Raw genomic sequence first — 15,857 nt, forward strand, 5'->3', positions numbered from 1 at the left:
TGCGGATCCGAATAAGCGCAGGTGTGATAGCACTTATTTACAAATATTTCCCTAACTCTGGGGCGCTTTTTCGACAGGGGAGCTGATTGGGCACGGGTCGCTTAATCTGTAGTTTACGTTACTCCATCTTTTGAAAAGAAAAGAAGACTTATTTTCGTTATTTTTGTTTTTATGAAAAAGACTGGATTGTGTAAGAACGTAGGAACTTGTTAAGAACATGAAAAATTAAAGCCGCAAAATTTTCAATTTATTTTTCTAACTTTTAGCCCTTAAATAAGAATAACCCAAGAGAATTTTCACGACTTAAAGTGTAAAGATTTTGTACAATTAGTGGGCTAGCTTGACGCGGAATAGGGAACCTTACTAAGATTGGTCAATTTTCTATCAAAATTTGATTTTCGGTTGTTTTACAATATTAAAAGGTATGACTGTTCTCCAGAATCGTATTAAAAAAATCTGAATAGTTATAAGTAATGCGAAGTATGTTTTTTTTAAAAGTAAATGAAACCTTGAATTCGACAATGATTTCTTTGTGTTTTAAGCTGGCAAGGCGGTTACTAGTGACAAGGCGGTATAAAGTCATAATACCTAGTAAAATTAATTCAAATTTGATCTTGTAAAAACCAGATTGCAAATGGAATGTGGACTTCTTAATTATAGCACACCTAGTTCTTTCACTCTATTGCTAGTAATAGCTTTTTACAACAAAATATTTAGAAGTACTTTTTGGGGTTTTTTATGTTCTAGTTTACATACTTCACGAACGTTTGGGCGAGTGGAGTATACGAGAACTAAAAAACTTGTGATAACTAGTTATCGTATAAATCAAGCATAAATCATTGTAATTTGATGTACTCGGCAGATGATTGTTTAATTGTAGTGGAAAATGGTTTTATATTGCTTTTATCTCTATAATAATAGCCGTCGTCTGTCTGTCTGTTCAAAAGGGTTACCGATATTCCTTTGATCTTTCCGCGAATTTTTAGAAAACAGGGGGTTGTTTAATGGAAAACTTTATAATTAATTGAACTAAACTCAAGAAATTAATTTATTACCTTAATTAATTTAATTACTTTAAGTTATGAACCTTGACGAAAAAAATAAATTAAGAGATAAAAATGAATAAATTACTTTAATACGCCATTTTTAATAATAGTTACCCCCGTGACCTCAATCGCCGTTTATCGCATGTTTTAACCCTCACCGGATAAATATTTACATAAATAATCCGGTTCCTCCCTGCACTTGTGCCTCGATTTAATTACCCAATCAACAGTCTTGATTATATGTATAAGCCAATCAATAAGCATTGCATTTTCCGCGGCAATTGTTACACTTTTACTGCCCGGATAAGAAAATAGAAAATACGATGTACCAACGAAGTTATGGCAAGATAAGACAAGAAATTTTCCTGATTAATTCTTTGGAAAGTATCTCATTAATTATTTTCCGTTTTTACCCTTCCTAATTTCCACTTTTGAAATTAATTTCTATTTCTACTTGTGAGAATACAATTAGCTAGCTAGCTAGCTAGCTACATCTTTGGTGTTTGCTTAATTTTAGTTTGTTGTTTATTAGCTGCGTCAATTTTTATTCTTTAGCTAGCTACGTACCTATAGCTGGGGGCTACATATAGCTAGCTTAAGAATAAACACTGGTGTAGCTGCTAAAAAAATACACCACATAAAATGGATTTTCCTCAGCCAAATGAACTTTTCTTATTGGAACATAATTATGCATTACCCCGCTTGGAAAATGTTGAAGATGTTGAGCATGCTAAAAGGCAAAGACAACATCATCTTGAAATTGTACGACGAAGGAGGGCCAATGAATCTTTGCAACAGGCTCAGCAGCGTAGAGCAGCAGATGCTCTAGGCCAAAATGCAAGACGAGCAGTAGAAAATGTTGCAGATGCAAATGCACGACAGCATGCTGATGCACAACGTCATCGTGCAAATAGAGAAAATGAATTACCTCAGCAAGCTGCAGTAAGACGCAGGGCAGATGTTTTGCGTCATCGAGTAGCTAGGGCTCCACGTTTACTAAATTTAGCTAGGATTAACAATGTTTTACCTCCTACACATTCTGCAGGTGAGTTTAATATAGTATGTAAGCATTGTGGAGCTATTCAATTTAATAATGAAAATCATTTTAAGTGTTGTCACAATGGCAAAGTGGCCCTGCGTGCCATATTACAATTTCCTGCTGAAATACGTGAATTGTTAAGCAACGACTCTGCCCAAGCTAAACAGTTTCGTAAGTATATCAGAGTATACAATAATGCTTTTAGTTTTGCTTCTTTGTTACCAAACATTCGACCACCGCCAGGTCGTGGACCACCCTGTTTTAGAATATGTGGTCAATTATTTCACAGGTATGGTGCTTTATTACCTGCTCAGAATGAACTACCTAATTTTAGCCAATTGTATATTGTAGAAGCTGCAGCTGCCTTAAACATGCGTATTGAGAATCCAACACATGCTCATTGTAATCGCGAAACAATGCAGATAATTCAAGATGTTCTTAACAGGGATTCTCCATATGCTGCAGCTTATAGCAATATGGCTGAAGTGGAACGTGAAGAAACAGCCAGAGTAGCTGCGAAAAACAGACAGCCTTCTGTTGTAAGTATGGTAATGCGAGAGGGTAATGATCGCAGAAGGTATAATGCCCCCTTGCATCAGGAAGTTGCTGCCATCTTTGTTGGTAATGATGGTGCACCTCCTGCTGCAAGAGATATCGTGTTTATCCACGTAATCAACCTTTGCGACAAATCCCTTATACATCATGCAATATTGATCCTATAATGTATCCCATTTTATTTCCACGTGTTGAGCCGGGTTGGGACCCAAACATGGCCCATGTCAGGGAGCATGCAACTGGAGTTAGAAATAGGCTAACCCAGTTAGAATATTATATTTACCGCATTGCTATTAGGCGAGAATTCTCTGCCCTTCATCTAGCAGGTAAATTGTTTCAGCAATTTTTAGTAGACGCATATGTTAAAGTTGAAGGTCAACGGCTTGCATTTATTCGCCTAAATCAAAACCAGCTTCGAGCAGAGTCCTACCAAGGACTTCTGGATTACCTCCAAAATGCAACAGGTATACAAATTTCTAAAAAAAATTTTTTGGGGTTTTGACAGGCCATTGCTGCCGTCAGGAAACATTTTAAACCTTTATATCTCATTAATTACTTATTAAAACCACATGATCATATACGTTGTCTTGATTAGCAGTTTACGCTCTACACAATAGAGGCAACGTGAAAACAAATTTCCATGAAAAAATATTTTGTTGTTGACAGATCATTGCTGACGTCATCAAAATTTAAATAATGGTTCTTTTTTACTGTTATTCTGTCTAAGTGGATTTTTCCACGGGTTTTATCGACTAGTCTCATAAAATTATTCACGTATGCTTAATAAGTACTGCTGACGTATAACTAACTAACTTAAACAATCGAATTGACCTTAAAACTTCTTTAACGTGCTTTACATGTAACTTCACTAACCTAAAGTCACAGCTAAACTTAAAATCTCTACGGTGGAAAGCATTTCTTTTTATCTTTCATGACTATGTTGGAACAAAATAATTATTGAGCTGTGCATGTTTGATTGGCATGATTGATTGTTAGTTTGCTTCGTAAAAACAATTTATGTTTTCTATGAGGAAAAAAAATTATGGAAATAATTTTCCGGCAAGTTCTCGTTGTTAAGAACAAAATAAATTTACTTAGCAAGTTATTAACCAATCAGGAAAAAAATATCAGCTTTTTGCACGCTATTTCGGCCAATCAGTGAAAAATATCAGCTTTTTGCACGCCCTTTCCGCCAATCAGTGAAAAACATCAGCTTTTTGCACTGTAGAATTAAAAATTAAGTAAAAATTGCATTTGTTTCCCGGTACGAAAACAAAAACATTGGCACAATGCGAGAAAGACTCTAACCATATGATAAAAAAAATTTCATTATTTATTTCTCAACGTATTTACATCTCCAATTTATCGTTGAGATATGCTATTCGCATATTTTTCTTCTTCTTGAAGTAATATACTCGTGTAAAAAAAACATATAAAAGTAATGTTGACTGTATACAGTAAAGTGTTGGTATCTATATTATAATGCCCGTATACGTCTGTCCGTCCGTCCGTCCGTCCGTCCGTCTGTCTGTCTGTCACGCAAAGTGGTAGCTTAGCTGCACAATAGCGAGAAGCACGCAATGCGGTATAAAAAGGAGGGGCGAACCCGTGGAATTGCCACGGGCTAATGACTTTTTTTAATTTTTCTTACTCATGGGTTAGCATAATCTTTTAAATCAAAATTTTTCATTCCCAAATCACGTTAAACCATGTGAAAGCCTGAGTTTATCTTTTGTACTTTTTCACTTTAGCAGAATCATTTAATGACGTTAAATATCTTTTGGCTTAAACTATATTAAAGAAAGTTGTCAGAGTCATAGCATGATTGACGGAGTTAAAAGTTGATGAGCAGAAAGTATACTACGGCATTATCTCTTTTGTGAGGGCACGTTTTTAGTCGTTACCACTTAAAGTCGATAGAATTCGTTGGAACCTGAAATTTTTTACTAAATCATTCCAATATATTATCACACTTCATCAAGTTTCCTTTTAGAGACAATGTGGAAGGCAAGTAAAAACAATGCTCGAAAAATATTTTTCTTGGACACATTTAGCTTTTAAATTTGAATTGCTTTTAGATACAAAATTTAAAAAAAAAATAAATGTTAAAAGTCATTTTAGATTTTAAGCCTGTTAAACAGAAAGATATGAGTTTTACAAAAATAATTGAGTTGATGATGAAATCCTTCCCCATTATAAATAGATATGAAATAGTGAGAGACAAACTTTATACCTTTTGTTTACGGTTTTTGGGCCTTTTATGTCCTGGCATACAAACAAAAGAAACAGAAATCTACACTATGTAGGGTTAATGCAGTTTTAGCTTACTTGGAAAGTTAATAAAGAAAGGACATTAGAAAGGTTAGAAGAATATTTTTTTTCAAATTTTTACTGACTCTTTAACCATAATTCTTTAATGATGATATTCTTAAGAGGGTGTAAAAAGTTTCAATATCGGCTTAAGCGCGCAAGGGCGATTTTGACACAAGGCATATTCAAAGGCTCGAAATATATTTTGATTGATTCAAACTATGCCCATCCTAAAGTCGTTGCTGCTTTATTTTGAATTTCTGCGTTTTTGTTGGACATAAAAGTAAGTGTACCCATTATGGACTTATTGTGAAATTAACATTTAGTGGAATAAAGAAAAAAAGCTGAAATTTATTGCTTCTGTCTTTTTAAAGTACAAAATATTGCTAAAACAAAGTGCTGACAATCATTTTCGTTTTTAGAATAGTGAACATGCGGAAGCACATTGTGGGTAGTAGTACGTCATATGTTTTGTACAAGTATGGTCAGCTGTGCAACCAACTCGTGCGTTAACAGACTTGTGTGGTTTGATGAAACACCATTCTCCAGAAAGCTAAAGAAGAAAAAAAGAAATATGCTCATTCAGTTATCTACAACTTTAAATCAGTGATCTATATTAAAATACCCGTATACGTCTGTCCGTCACGCAAAATGAGGGCTTAGCTGCGCAAGTAGTGAGACGCATGCAATGCGGTATAAAAAGGACGGCGAACCTGTAGATTTTTCCACGGGCTAATGACTAGTAATAAACAATTGACCTACCCAGGCCATTCCACAATAACTCCAACATTTGTTGAGATAACAACCATATCCAATTTTCCAACCACCGGACCATTTGTAGATGGTACCCGTGTAGGCCGTAGCGCACAGGCATAATATGATTGACACAGTTAAAACTGATTTCATCTTGATGCAAGCTAAAAAAGAAGATTCAGTATTTAGAAATGAAATTTAATCATGGATATTTGACAATATATAGGCAATCTGATACTTACCAGAGCACAACCTTTTACCGTTTCTTTTCCCCTATCAAATTTTTTTAGTTAAAAAATGGTATTTATACATTTAATAATACCTTGTTGCTAATCCCAACATGGTATTTTGTAATTATAATTGTAATTCAAATGGCGGCAATAAATTTTTGCTTGAGTCAGCACATTTTCTGTGTCGTCATCAGAAGCTTCAAAATTGTTAAAAATGCCACTATCTGCTTAAAATATAATTACTTTTGTTCTAGAGCGAATTTGTACATTCTGGTTGAAGTTTCTGAAAGCTAAATAAAATTTTTTAACATATCTTCCGGTTTTTACATGGATAGAATAAAAAATTGCCCAAAATTGCCCGAAAATCTGTTTTTTTTCGATTTTCGGGTAAAATCCGGTAAAATCGGAAAAACGGATTAGTCACGTGTCAAAATTATTCAAAATAATTCTTCTTGATGAAACAAAGTTGTGTTGCAAGTTTCAAGTTCTAAGGATAATCCTAACAGGAGTTATTATATTTTCCCCATTATAAAGATTTCATGGAGATTTTAGGGGTAGTTTCGAGTAATGGCCAATATCAAAGCCTCTGAAAGGTATGGGACCTAAAAATTTAGCATGCAGGTGTGTAATAGAAAAACGTTGAAACTCAGTATGTATCATAGCCATATAAGAAAGCAATCAGGAGTTATTAAAAAAAAACCGTCAGGTGGGGGCGGAATCGGCCCACCCCCCCGGACCGAATAGGGTTGAAACATGAATAACAACAAGTATAAGTATTTCTTCGCAAAAGTTTTTCCCTCATTCATAGTTGCGTATTTGACCCAAAACGCGAGCATTTTTACGCCTTCATCAGTCGGCCGTTTCCAAAATTTAACCTAACGTCATTTAACACTTTGCTCTACGCCAATCAAAGGACAAGAAGGGAAAACGATTATTAATAACACATGTATTTTTTTTCCTTAAGAATTGCTATTATGTCACCCATGTCTTCGCCGAACTAAACTTATATTCCATCGGTTCTATCTTCTTATTCTATTTCTTCTTAAAGTTTTTTAAAATCTTTTCCCTGTTGAAAATAAAATTGTTTATTGATCTTTGCAACTTATGTGTTTACAAAGGCGTGAATTTCCGTATATATAAAATCAGGGTTTGGGAATATGAGTAAAACTTTTAAACACAACAACATTGAATTTTTAGTTAAGCAGACCATAACGTACTAACTGAAGCTAAAAATCAAGGATGCTTAGGATAGTTATATACAGTGATAATAGCGGCTCATAACTGACTGTTATAGGGCATTATTACCCGGATAAAAGAGCAGCATCGATATTTTCAAAATCGCGCAATGTTATTGGTTAGAACTTACGTCATAGCGGACAATATTCCACAGTATTGCGCGCTACTAGAGCAACCGTGTTTAGAGTTTAAATATGGTGGCATTAAATAAACATGGAAAAAAGTAAACAAAATGCGAAACAAGAGCGAAACTTACTTTTATCTTAAAGAATGCTGGAGCTGCAATAAAAACCTGTAATGTTTTTGTAATGTAAAAAAAAAAAAAAAAAAATTATGTGTAGTTCGAATGCGCGTTCCATATAGGAATAGTTTCCGAAAAGCCATGGTTCCACATCCTGCTTTTAATGTTATATATTTTTTCTAAAATGCAGAACCCGGATAATAATCCATATAATAAGTGTTTTTTTCGGGCAATATCTTCGAATATTGACTTATGTCACGTATTGCCCTCGCAAGCTCAGGCATTACTAATATTCTCCAGTATTGCCCTCCTACACAGTTATTAAAGGGTTAATATTTACAGCTTTTGTTACATCTTTTACAACTGGAGCAAGGCCAGTAACCATCCATTTCATCACGTCAGCCTTTTCCATCTGCTCAAAAAAAAAAAAAAACATACAAAAAAATGTGGTAAAATTATGAGATTTACATTGGTAAATTTTAATTAATGGGATTTATTTAAGGATTTTGATTAACGTTAGATGGTAAAGAATTTTCTCATCTTTTTTAATACACCAAAAGTTTAAGAGCTTTACGGAAGCTCTTGAGTGACGATTGCACAAAAACAGCTTACTTTCAACTCATGCTAAGAAGGCCGGTTTACTAGTAAAAGAATACAAGAGATGAGGGAATAAAATGGTAAATAAGCTATACCATTAATTAAACAAATTTTTCCTTTTAATATCGCAACGTCAGCACCTCATACAATTGTCCTCCTTCGCTTACAAGAAAAATTAGGAAAAAATAAAGACGAGCTTTTATTGGCGCCCTTTATTTTTGTGTCTTGGTTATTTAAGTGATCATTATGAAAATAACTGGGTAGAGACATGTTTCAGTTGCTAATATATATATATGTATATACAAAAATGGGTTAGCAAATGGTGACAAAGCACAACCCAAACTCCAACCATGTGCATTACAATGCTACGATCGTCGTCTCTTCCTGCTTTTATTATAGCTGAACAAAGTTAAACTTTGTCATGTGCTGATTCGTGACGAAAGTTAGCTACGCTCGTCGATGTATGTTACGCTCGGATGTATGTTACACTCGTCGATGTAACGCTCGAAATATTTTAACTGGAGGCAAAATACATTGAACTCGACAAAACTGATGACGATTAAGACCACCTTGAACCTGTAATAAATTTTTAAGAAGTCACGTTTCACAGGCAGATACCGATAACAACGATGATGAAAAGTTTCCTACCCCGTTAAAAGATATTTTAAATTTATCTATGATCCATGGTTCGACGAATAATGCTACTGATGATCACAAAGTAACTCGTAATGACAACGAAATATTTCGAAATAACACTACTAACTTCGGATGTTCGCTGTGTCCGAAAAGTTTCTGTAGCAGATCAGGTTTGCAAAGTCATATTTGCAAGGAGCATAAATAAATTGCGTCTTCCTTGACAGCAACAAAAAATGTGTGAAAAATGTAACACCGTGAGCACAAAATCTACCAGTATTCCTATGGTAAATGTGACAGATAATTCGTGCATAATTACTCAAGGAACATTCATCAAAAAATTAGGTGTTTTAACCTAAGTTTGCATTATTTATTGTTCCTATGAAGGTTGTCGTAGAGGCTTTAGCAAACATTGTTATCTTTCGAAACACATGAAATGTTTCCACAAAAATATGAAAGTTTAGTGTCCGAAATGTCCTAAACAATGTGCTCACCAGTTGAGTTATGGAAGACAACAATGTGTATAAAACTATTTTTATAGCTAGCTGCACTTATGCATTTTTGTTTGCTTTTCTATGGCAAATTTTGTTCATTTGTTGTAGGCAGTCTTTTTTTAGATTGAGTAACTTATTTTGCAGCTCCGCTTTCGTTTTATAATTAACTATAACAAAGAACATTGAAACATGCTTTTTTTTTGCGGCAAATTTAATTAGCTTGCGGGTTAATAGGTATTGAACTATCAAAATACTTCTGAAGGTATTGAATTTACCGTGTTGTTCACAATAGGATGGTCACGCTCAATTAACCCAATTCAGGCTGGGATATAAGGGGCGAGCATAGTCCCGGGCGGCGGACTTAGGGGGGGGTGGAAATGCCCTACCCCCATAACTTCCCTTGTATTAAGTTGTAACTTTGTACAGATGATGTCTGTCACATGAAAATTAAAAATCATGCCTTAAATGCTGACTGTCAGCATTTTTTTTAAATATGAATAGCTTCATGATAGATTTTTATTTTTTTGTTTTTTCCTGAAAAGATTGAAAATAATGCTAGTTGTAATAATTACATCAACATTTTAGCTATTTTAGTTGAATTTAAAGCTGTCTGAGCCGCCACCCTAACAAATATTACTCACATTTGAAAATACAGATTTTTGGAAATTTATTATTTGTTTCTTTTTTGGTTTTTTTATTGAATAATGCTTACAATCAAATGAGAAAAGCATATAAAAATTATTAACAAGCAACAGAGGTATCAAATTTTTAGTGAAAACAAAAAAAAAACTCAAAAAAGAAGAAAAAAAGGCGTATGTGTGCGTTCCCTAAAAATAAGAAAGAACGCCCACAGGGGTCAAAGGGGAACAGAGCAAGTTATTTAAACAACTTTAGACATATAAACATTTTAAGTCCATTATATTATCGATATACCAAAATGCTAAAAATAATCGGAACAGTGCCTTTCAAAATGGGCGTGTCACACCACCTGCCGTAAATTTTCGGAATTTTTTTTCTTCATATCTCTGATCCAGAGTTATTAAGGAAAGTATGCCAGGTAGGACATTTTTGCTCATTTAAAGCATATAAGGGAAACCAAACAAAAACATACAACATAGTCACAATCCAACTTCGGTTCCTTGTTTCTTTTTATAGAGGCACAGCAAAAAGAAAAAAAAGCGTGGTATCGAGGCTGTTACAGCCTGCATTACTTTATAGTTATACACGTTGAAACCAAAACGGTTGAAAATGTGAGCAGGTGCAACAATAAAAATAAAAATAAAATAAAAAAGCAAAATATCCAACAAAATCAAAGGTGTCTAATACCCGTTACGTAAAAAGCAAAACCTGCAAAGATTTATACTTGCGTTGCCATGCCACAAATGCACATGGAAAAAAGTATATTAATCATATTTTGCCAAGTCATAAAAAACGTTATTAAAAAATTTCCACACTTTACAGTTAGTAACACGTCATACCAAAATCAGATTTTCAGTCTATTGCATACAGTAACCCTTTCAAAGTTTTACACAAAATATAAGAAATCAACAGTTATCAACTTAAAATTTAAGTTGATAACTGTTGATTTCTTATATTAAATATTTCCCGTATATTGTATATCTACCGCAGTTTTATAATCCAAATTAATAAAGGAACAGTTTGCCTAACAGACCCAAACTCACAATCAAGAAAATCAATTATTTTAATTTATGTATCAAGAAAACAGCGCGTGTCGTGCATGATAACAATGCAGTGTATTCGAATTTAAGAATCGCATAATATTTCAAACGATCGTAACAGATGTAAGCATTGATTTAAGTTTGTTTACATTAAGGTTTATTATAACGACATCAACACTAAATTACCCACTTCGTAGCATTAAAAAGAGCAAAAACGAAAAAATACATTTTACAGTTCATATAAATTCTTTTCTTGAATATACAGGCTGTATTTTATAAGAACTTTTTTTTATTTTAGCCTTAATGTTCTTAACTTTCACAAATTCTATCCTCATTATTCTCAATATGTTCTTAGCATGGCTATCGCCTGAAAATATATGTGTCAAATAAAACTTGCTATAAGTTGCTATAGCTATTCGCAAATTCTTTTCATATTTAGAACAAAAATCGAGGTTGGACATATTCTTAGGATATTTCTTAACTTTTGACCCATTGTTCATAATCTTACAAAAAAGGTCTTGAAGAAAATATTTTCTAGCTCAAGACACAACAAAAAACATAACATTCAAGGGTGAAATTTTGATCTGAAAGTTGAAACGGCTAAAAAGTCGTTATACACCCAAATGCATTTCTATACCAAATAATCTAAACAACACACCTGCTTTTATTTCACTTTTTCAGAAGGTAGCTTGTTAGCCTTCTATGGATAAAAGTTCAATACTAAACTTCGCTTCATTCGAAAGGGAACGAATTGTGATACATTTTCAATCGATTTTCTTTGTGAAGTTGGATCATCGTACGTTTTTCTGTTTTTAAAATATTTCTAACTATCAACACCAACGTCGTTCGACAACAACAGTTTGTTTTTTACAGTTTAGATTTGAATTACATTCATATTCGAATCCGATAGATCTTTTATAAAGGGAAGCAACTTCGGTCCCAGAACATCAAAATGGAAAATATAGAAGAACAAATAAGCTTTAAACTAACCTCATGATGAGTAAGGATTGGCATGCCTTGTTTGAAATTACTTTTTTATAGGATTGCTTCGAAAAAGAGATAACCTTCTTTGCTTCAGTTTTCTTTTTTCAGTTTATAAACAACTTGTTTCCGTTAAATACAGCACGCACGATGTAAACCAGGGGTAAAATTAAATTATTCTATAAATAATAACTCTGTACGGTTTTTAAAATAAACAACAAATAAACCCCCGTTTTTTTGACTGAGTAAATTTAATTTTAGTACTGTAAACTGACATAGTAACTCACACAAGCGTATTAATATATGGATTCTGCCAAATATAGTGCCACTGCCACGCGCTTGTAAAACTATGCAGAAAGAAAAGACTTAAGTATTGAACTGAAACGTTAAAAACAACATAGAATTCTACTACGATTTTTAAATGACTGCATTGCGCAAGCTTTTAAAATATACGGAAACTTATTGTTTAAAACATACGAATAAACAAAAAAACTCGACACACCCTTTCAACTTGGTTAACCGAAAGTTCAGTTAAAAACTGAAACTGGTAAAAAAAATCATAAGGTTGCAGAAGGTAAAAAGCCAATTTTTGGTTTATAATGCATTTTTAATTAAAATTTTTTGCTGACTCAGCAATTTAGATAATAATTCAAAATCATTTTCGTACATGTTAAGGCCAATATTTTGGAGATATAGTAATAAGTTATACATAAAATACTAGTAAGTAAATGCAGCTCTTTGGACAGCTAAAAAAGGGTTACTACCACATTAATTGAATAAATGCAGTGTCTATCAGGCTTTCTTAATGGAACAGAACCTAAATAAAGGAAAATTCAACCCCGGGATAAATGCTAACAACTCTGTCGGACAGGAAACGAGAAGGCAAAGGGTGCTGAATAGATTAGAACACGTTCGCACCGTTTGTTTAAGCAGAAACTGGCACATTGTAATGTTAAACTTATATTTTTTTCCAAGAGGAGGCTACGTAGCTGCTTTGCCTTTAAGGACAGAATACCCGAATCGTTACGCTCCGGACTCGTTTACTGTTTTAAGTGTAGTGGCTGCAACGCCACTTATTATGGCAAAACAAAACGCCATTTTAAAGTCCGTATGTCTGAGCATTTAGGTATTTCTGCACCTACAGGTAAACGCGTTAAACTTGGTCCCCAGGCCAGTGCCGTTCTCGAACATTTAATGTTTTGTAATTACTCTCCAGCATCGTTTCACAACTTCTCGGTACTTGCGGAAGAGTCTAAAGATTTTAAACTTACTCTGATGGAGAGCTTATTAATTGAGCGTGACCGTCCCATTTTAAATAACACGGTAAACTCTATGCCTTTAGAATTATTACAATAGCTCTATTTTCTTCCTATTATATCCTATTATGTTTAGTATTTTATCTCTAACTTGTAAAATAAAATTTAGAAGCAGTGTGAACATGCCAACCTGGGCGTTGGCTAAAGCTTGCTGAAAGATATATTTGGATATGTCGTAGATTTTGTCGTTCTTATTTTTTAATATCTTAAAAAACTGCTCTAGCAAATATTTTTTCTTACCAGTGATTTGTAACATGAATGCAATATCTCTATTGCTCGGAGTGAAATAACTGACGAAGACATAATAGGAAAGGATTTAAATGCTATGATATTTATTGCTTTGTTGGACAGAGAGTGGCCCCTTTTAAAAAGTGTTTCGCGGACGACTAAATTTGACGAATGACAACACTCTGAAAATGTTCTGATTTCGCTAATGGGTATGAAACTAGAAAAGTTAGTATAAACTCTAATTTGTAAGGTAATCTTTCCTAAAAAAGGTAAAACAAGGACTAACTCTTTCTTAGAAGCAAGGGACACTTGTTCCTTCGGTTCGTAATTTCTGCTCTTGAAAATTCTGAGACAGAATTTAAAAACCTTTGAAGGGTATCCATTCCTTCCAAGAATAGTCTTCAACTGAGACATTTCTACATGAAATTTATTAAGATCTGAACACAGAAGGTAACAACGATAAAGTAAAGAAAAAATCAGGCCGTGTTTATATTCCATGGGTATGAAACTAGAAAAGTTAGTATAAACTCCACTAAATGTTGGTTTCCTATATACGTTGGTGACAAAAGAATCACCTTCACGCATGATGCAAACGTCCAAGAATGGCAAAACCTTATCACATTCTTCTTCAAACGTGAATTTAATATTCTGATGCCTAGAATTAATATATTCATAAAAATTTTGAACATGCTCACGTGATTCAAATAAAACAAAAATATCATCAACATATCGCCTATAATAGATCGGCTTAAATTCAGACGGACAATTTTTAAGCCAAATGTTTTCATAATGACACATAAAAATATTGGCCAGTGTAGGCCCTAACAATCGTTTCATGTAATGGAATATTCGGAAAAAGTGAATTAACATCAAAACTAGCCATATAACAGTTAGGATTCTGCTGAACAATTTCTGACGCAAAACTGAAGGAGTCTTTCACGGTATAGTCATTGATAGTGAGACTTACAAGCTTAGGTACAAGAAACTTTGCAAGCTTGTACGTGGGAGTACCAATAGCAGAAAGAATAGGACGAAACTTAGGTACGCCATTAACACAAGGTTTATGTACTTTGGCTAGACCATACAAAACACCAGGATTGGACCCACTGGGACAAAGTTTCTTGTACGTAGTTTCATCGATATAATTATTGTTTAATAAAAATCTATAGGAATTCCTCAATCTATTTTTTATATTAATTATATAATTAATGTCCTTACCAGGAGGAATGTTCAATTTAGCAAATTTTGTATCATCATCGAGAAGGGACTCAACAGCTACAATATAACTATCTTTGTTCAACAATACTACTGTGTTTCCTTTATCAGCTTTTTGTATTACGATATCATCACGATTCATGAGGCAATGCTTTAAACTCATTGGCAGGAAGGCTGGGCTTCTCTGGATTACTGTTGTACGAGTAATAAGATGAAAAGGCAGGTATCTTTCAGTCTTGTTTTTATGTAGTTTTTGTCTTCCTTAGACAGGTCGTCTCTGTTGATATCTCATCAAAAGTTCGAAAGGTACGAGATAGCTTGCATATTCCAACTTCTTTGTGGGGATAGCGAAATTTAGTCCCTTACAAAGCAACGATATTTCTGAGTCAGACAATTTATAACATGAAAAGTTAAATATAACTTTGTTCGGATCGTGTCCTACTTTTACATGTAAAGTTTCATTATTTCCCAACTTATGTAACTTCTTCTGTTGTGTGTCGTAACAACGTTTAATTGATCTGTCGTTTGAAACAAGAAAAAGTGTCGTGATATGGAGAAAATCAATATAATGTAAAGTCTCAGAAAGAGATCGTTTAAGTATCTCTAGATTATTTTCAAGCACGCGTAACCCTACTTCTTTTGGTTTTGATTTCATCGTCAAGTAGCGCTAGTTGACATTTACGATACGCAGTAGAGTTACGAAGATTTCTAAATATATTGACGTTTCGAAAGATAATGTAAAAATTAATGAACATGAGAGCACTTATTTATTGATATTTTTTGTCCTTTCTTTTGCTTTTAACTTGTGTTGCAATTTTCGAGATCCGTATTTACATGGACACTTTCCGATATAAAAAATCCAAAAATTTGGCTGAGGCTAGGTGTTGCTAGATTTCTGTGCTGATGTTGCTAACAAGTTGCTCTGTTGTTGCTCAAGATTTAAGCTTTGCTTGCAAGATGTCGATTATAAAAAACGTGTCCGCTCAGGGATACAAGATATGCTTCCAGTTAAAAAAGTTCCTGCTAAATTTTTTTTTGACTTTAACTTGCAAAAAATCCTTTGCTTTTTTGCAATCGCACAAAACTTTGTTTCTGTGTACCCGAGTTCTAAAGTACTTCTCATAATTACGTTGGATTATACAACACTGCATAAACTCGAACATGTTTCACTGTTTTGTGAGCAGTCTTTTTTAGGTTGGTTAGCACCTTTTCTCTTTCGTTTTATAATAATAACAAAGAACATTGGTACATCTAGTTTTGTTTTATTTCTCTGTCCCAGGAGTTTAACAAATTCCTCATAATTC

At 33.8% G+C, this 15,857-nt stretch overlaps 2 protein-coding genes across 2 annotated transcripts; one reads left to right on the forward strand and one right to left on the reverse strand.

Annotated features, from left to right (window-relative positions):
- Positions 1-1,688: 1,688 nt before the first annotated feature.
- On the forward strand, positions 1,689-2,807 carry LOC130636863 (uncharacterized). The gene has a single exon (XM_057446711.1). The coding sequence runs from the start codon at positions 1,689-1,691 to the stop codon at positions 2,805-2,807; it is 1,119 nt and encodes a 372-aa protein (XP_057302694.1).
- Positions 2,808-14,122: 11,315 nt separating this feature from the next.
- LOC130636864 (uncharacterized) lies at positions 14,123-14,695 on the reverse strand. Its single transcript, XM_057446712.1, has one exon. It carries the CDS (start codon positions 14,693-14,695, stop codon positions 14,123-14,125), a length of 573 nt encoding a protein of 190 aa, XP_057302695.1.
- Between the last annotated feature and the right edge of the window lie 1,162 nt (positions 14,696-15,857).

This window comes from Hydractinia symbiolongicarpus, chromosome 3 (genome assembly GCF_029227915.1).
Source record: "Hydractinia symbiolongicarpus strain clone_291-10 chromosome 3, HSymV2.1, whole genome shotgun sequence".
NCBI lineage: Eukaryota > Metazoa > Cnidaria > Hydrozoa > Anthoathecata > Hydractiniidae > Hydractinia > Hydractinia symbiolongicarpus.

Coding starts and splice junctions, on each gene's coding strand:
- LOC130636863 (XM_057446711.1), top strand. CDS start 1,689: ATGGATTTTCCTCAGCCAAATGAACTTTTCTTATTGGAACATAATTAT.
- LOC130636864 (XM_057446712.1), bottom strand. CDS start 14,695: ATGAATCGTGATGATATCGTAATACAAAAAGCTGATAAAGGAAACACA.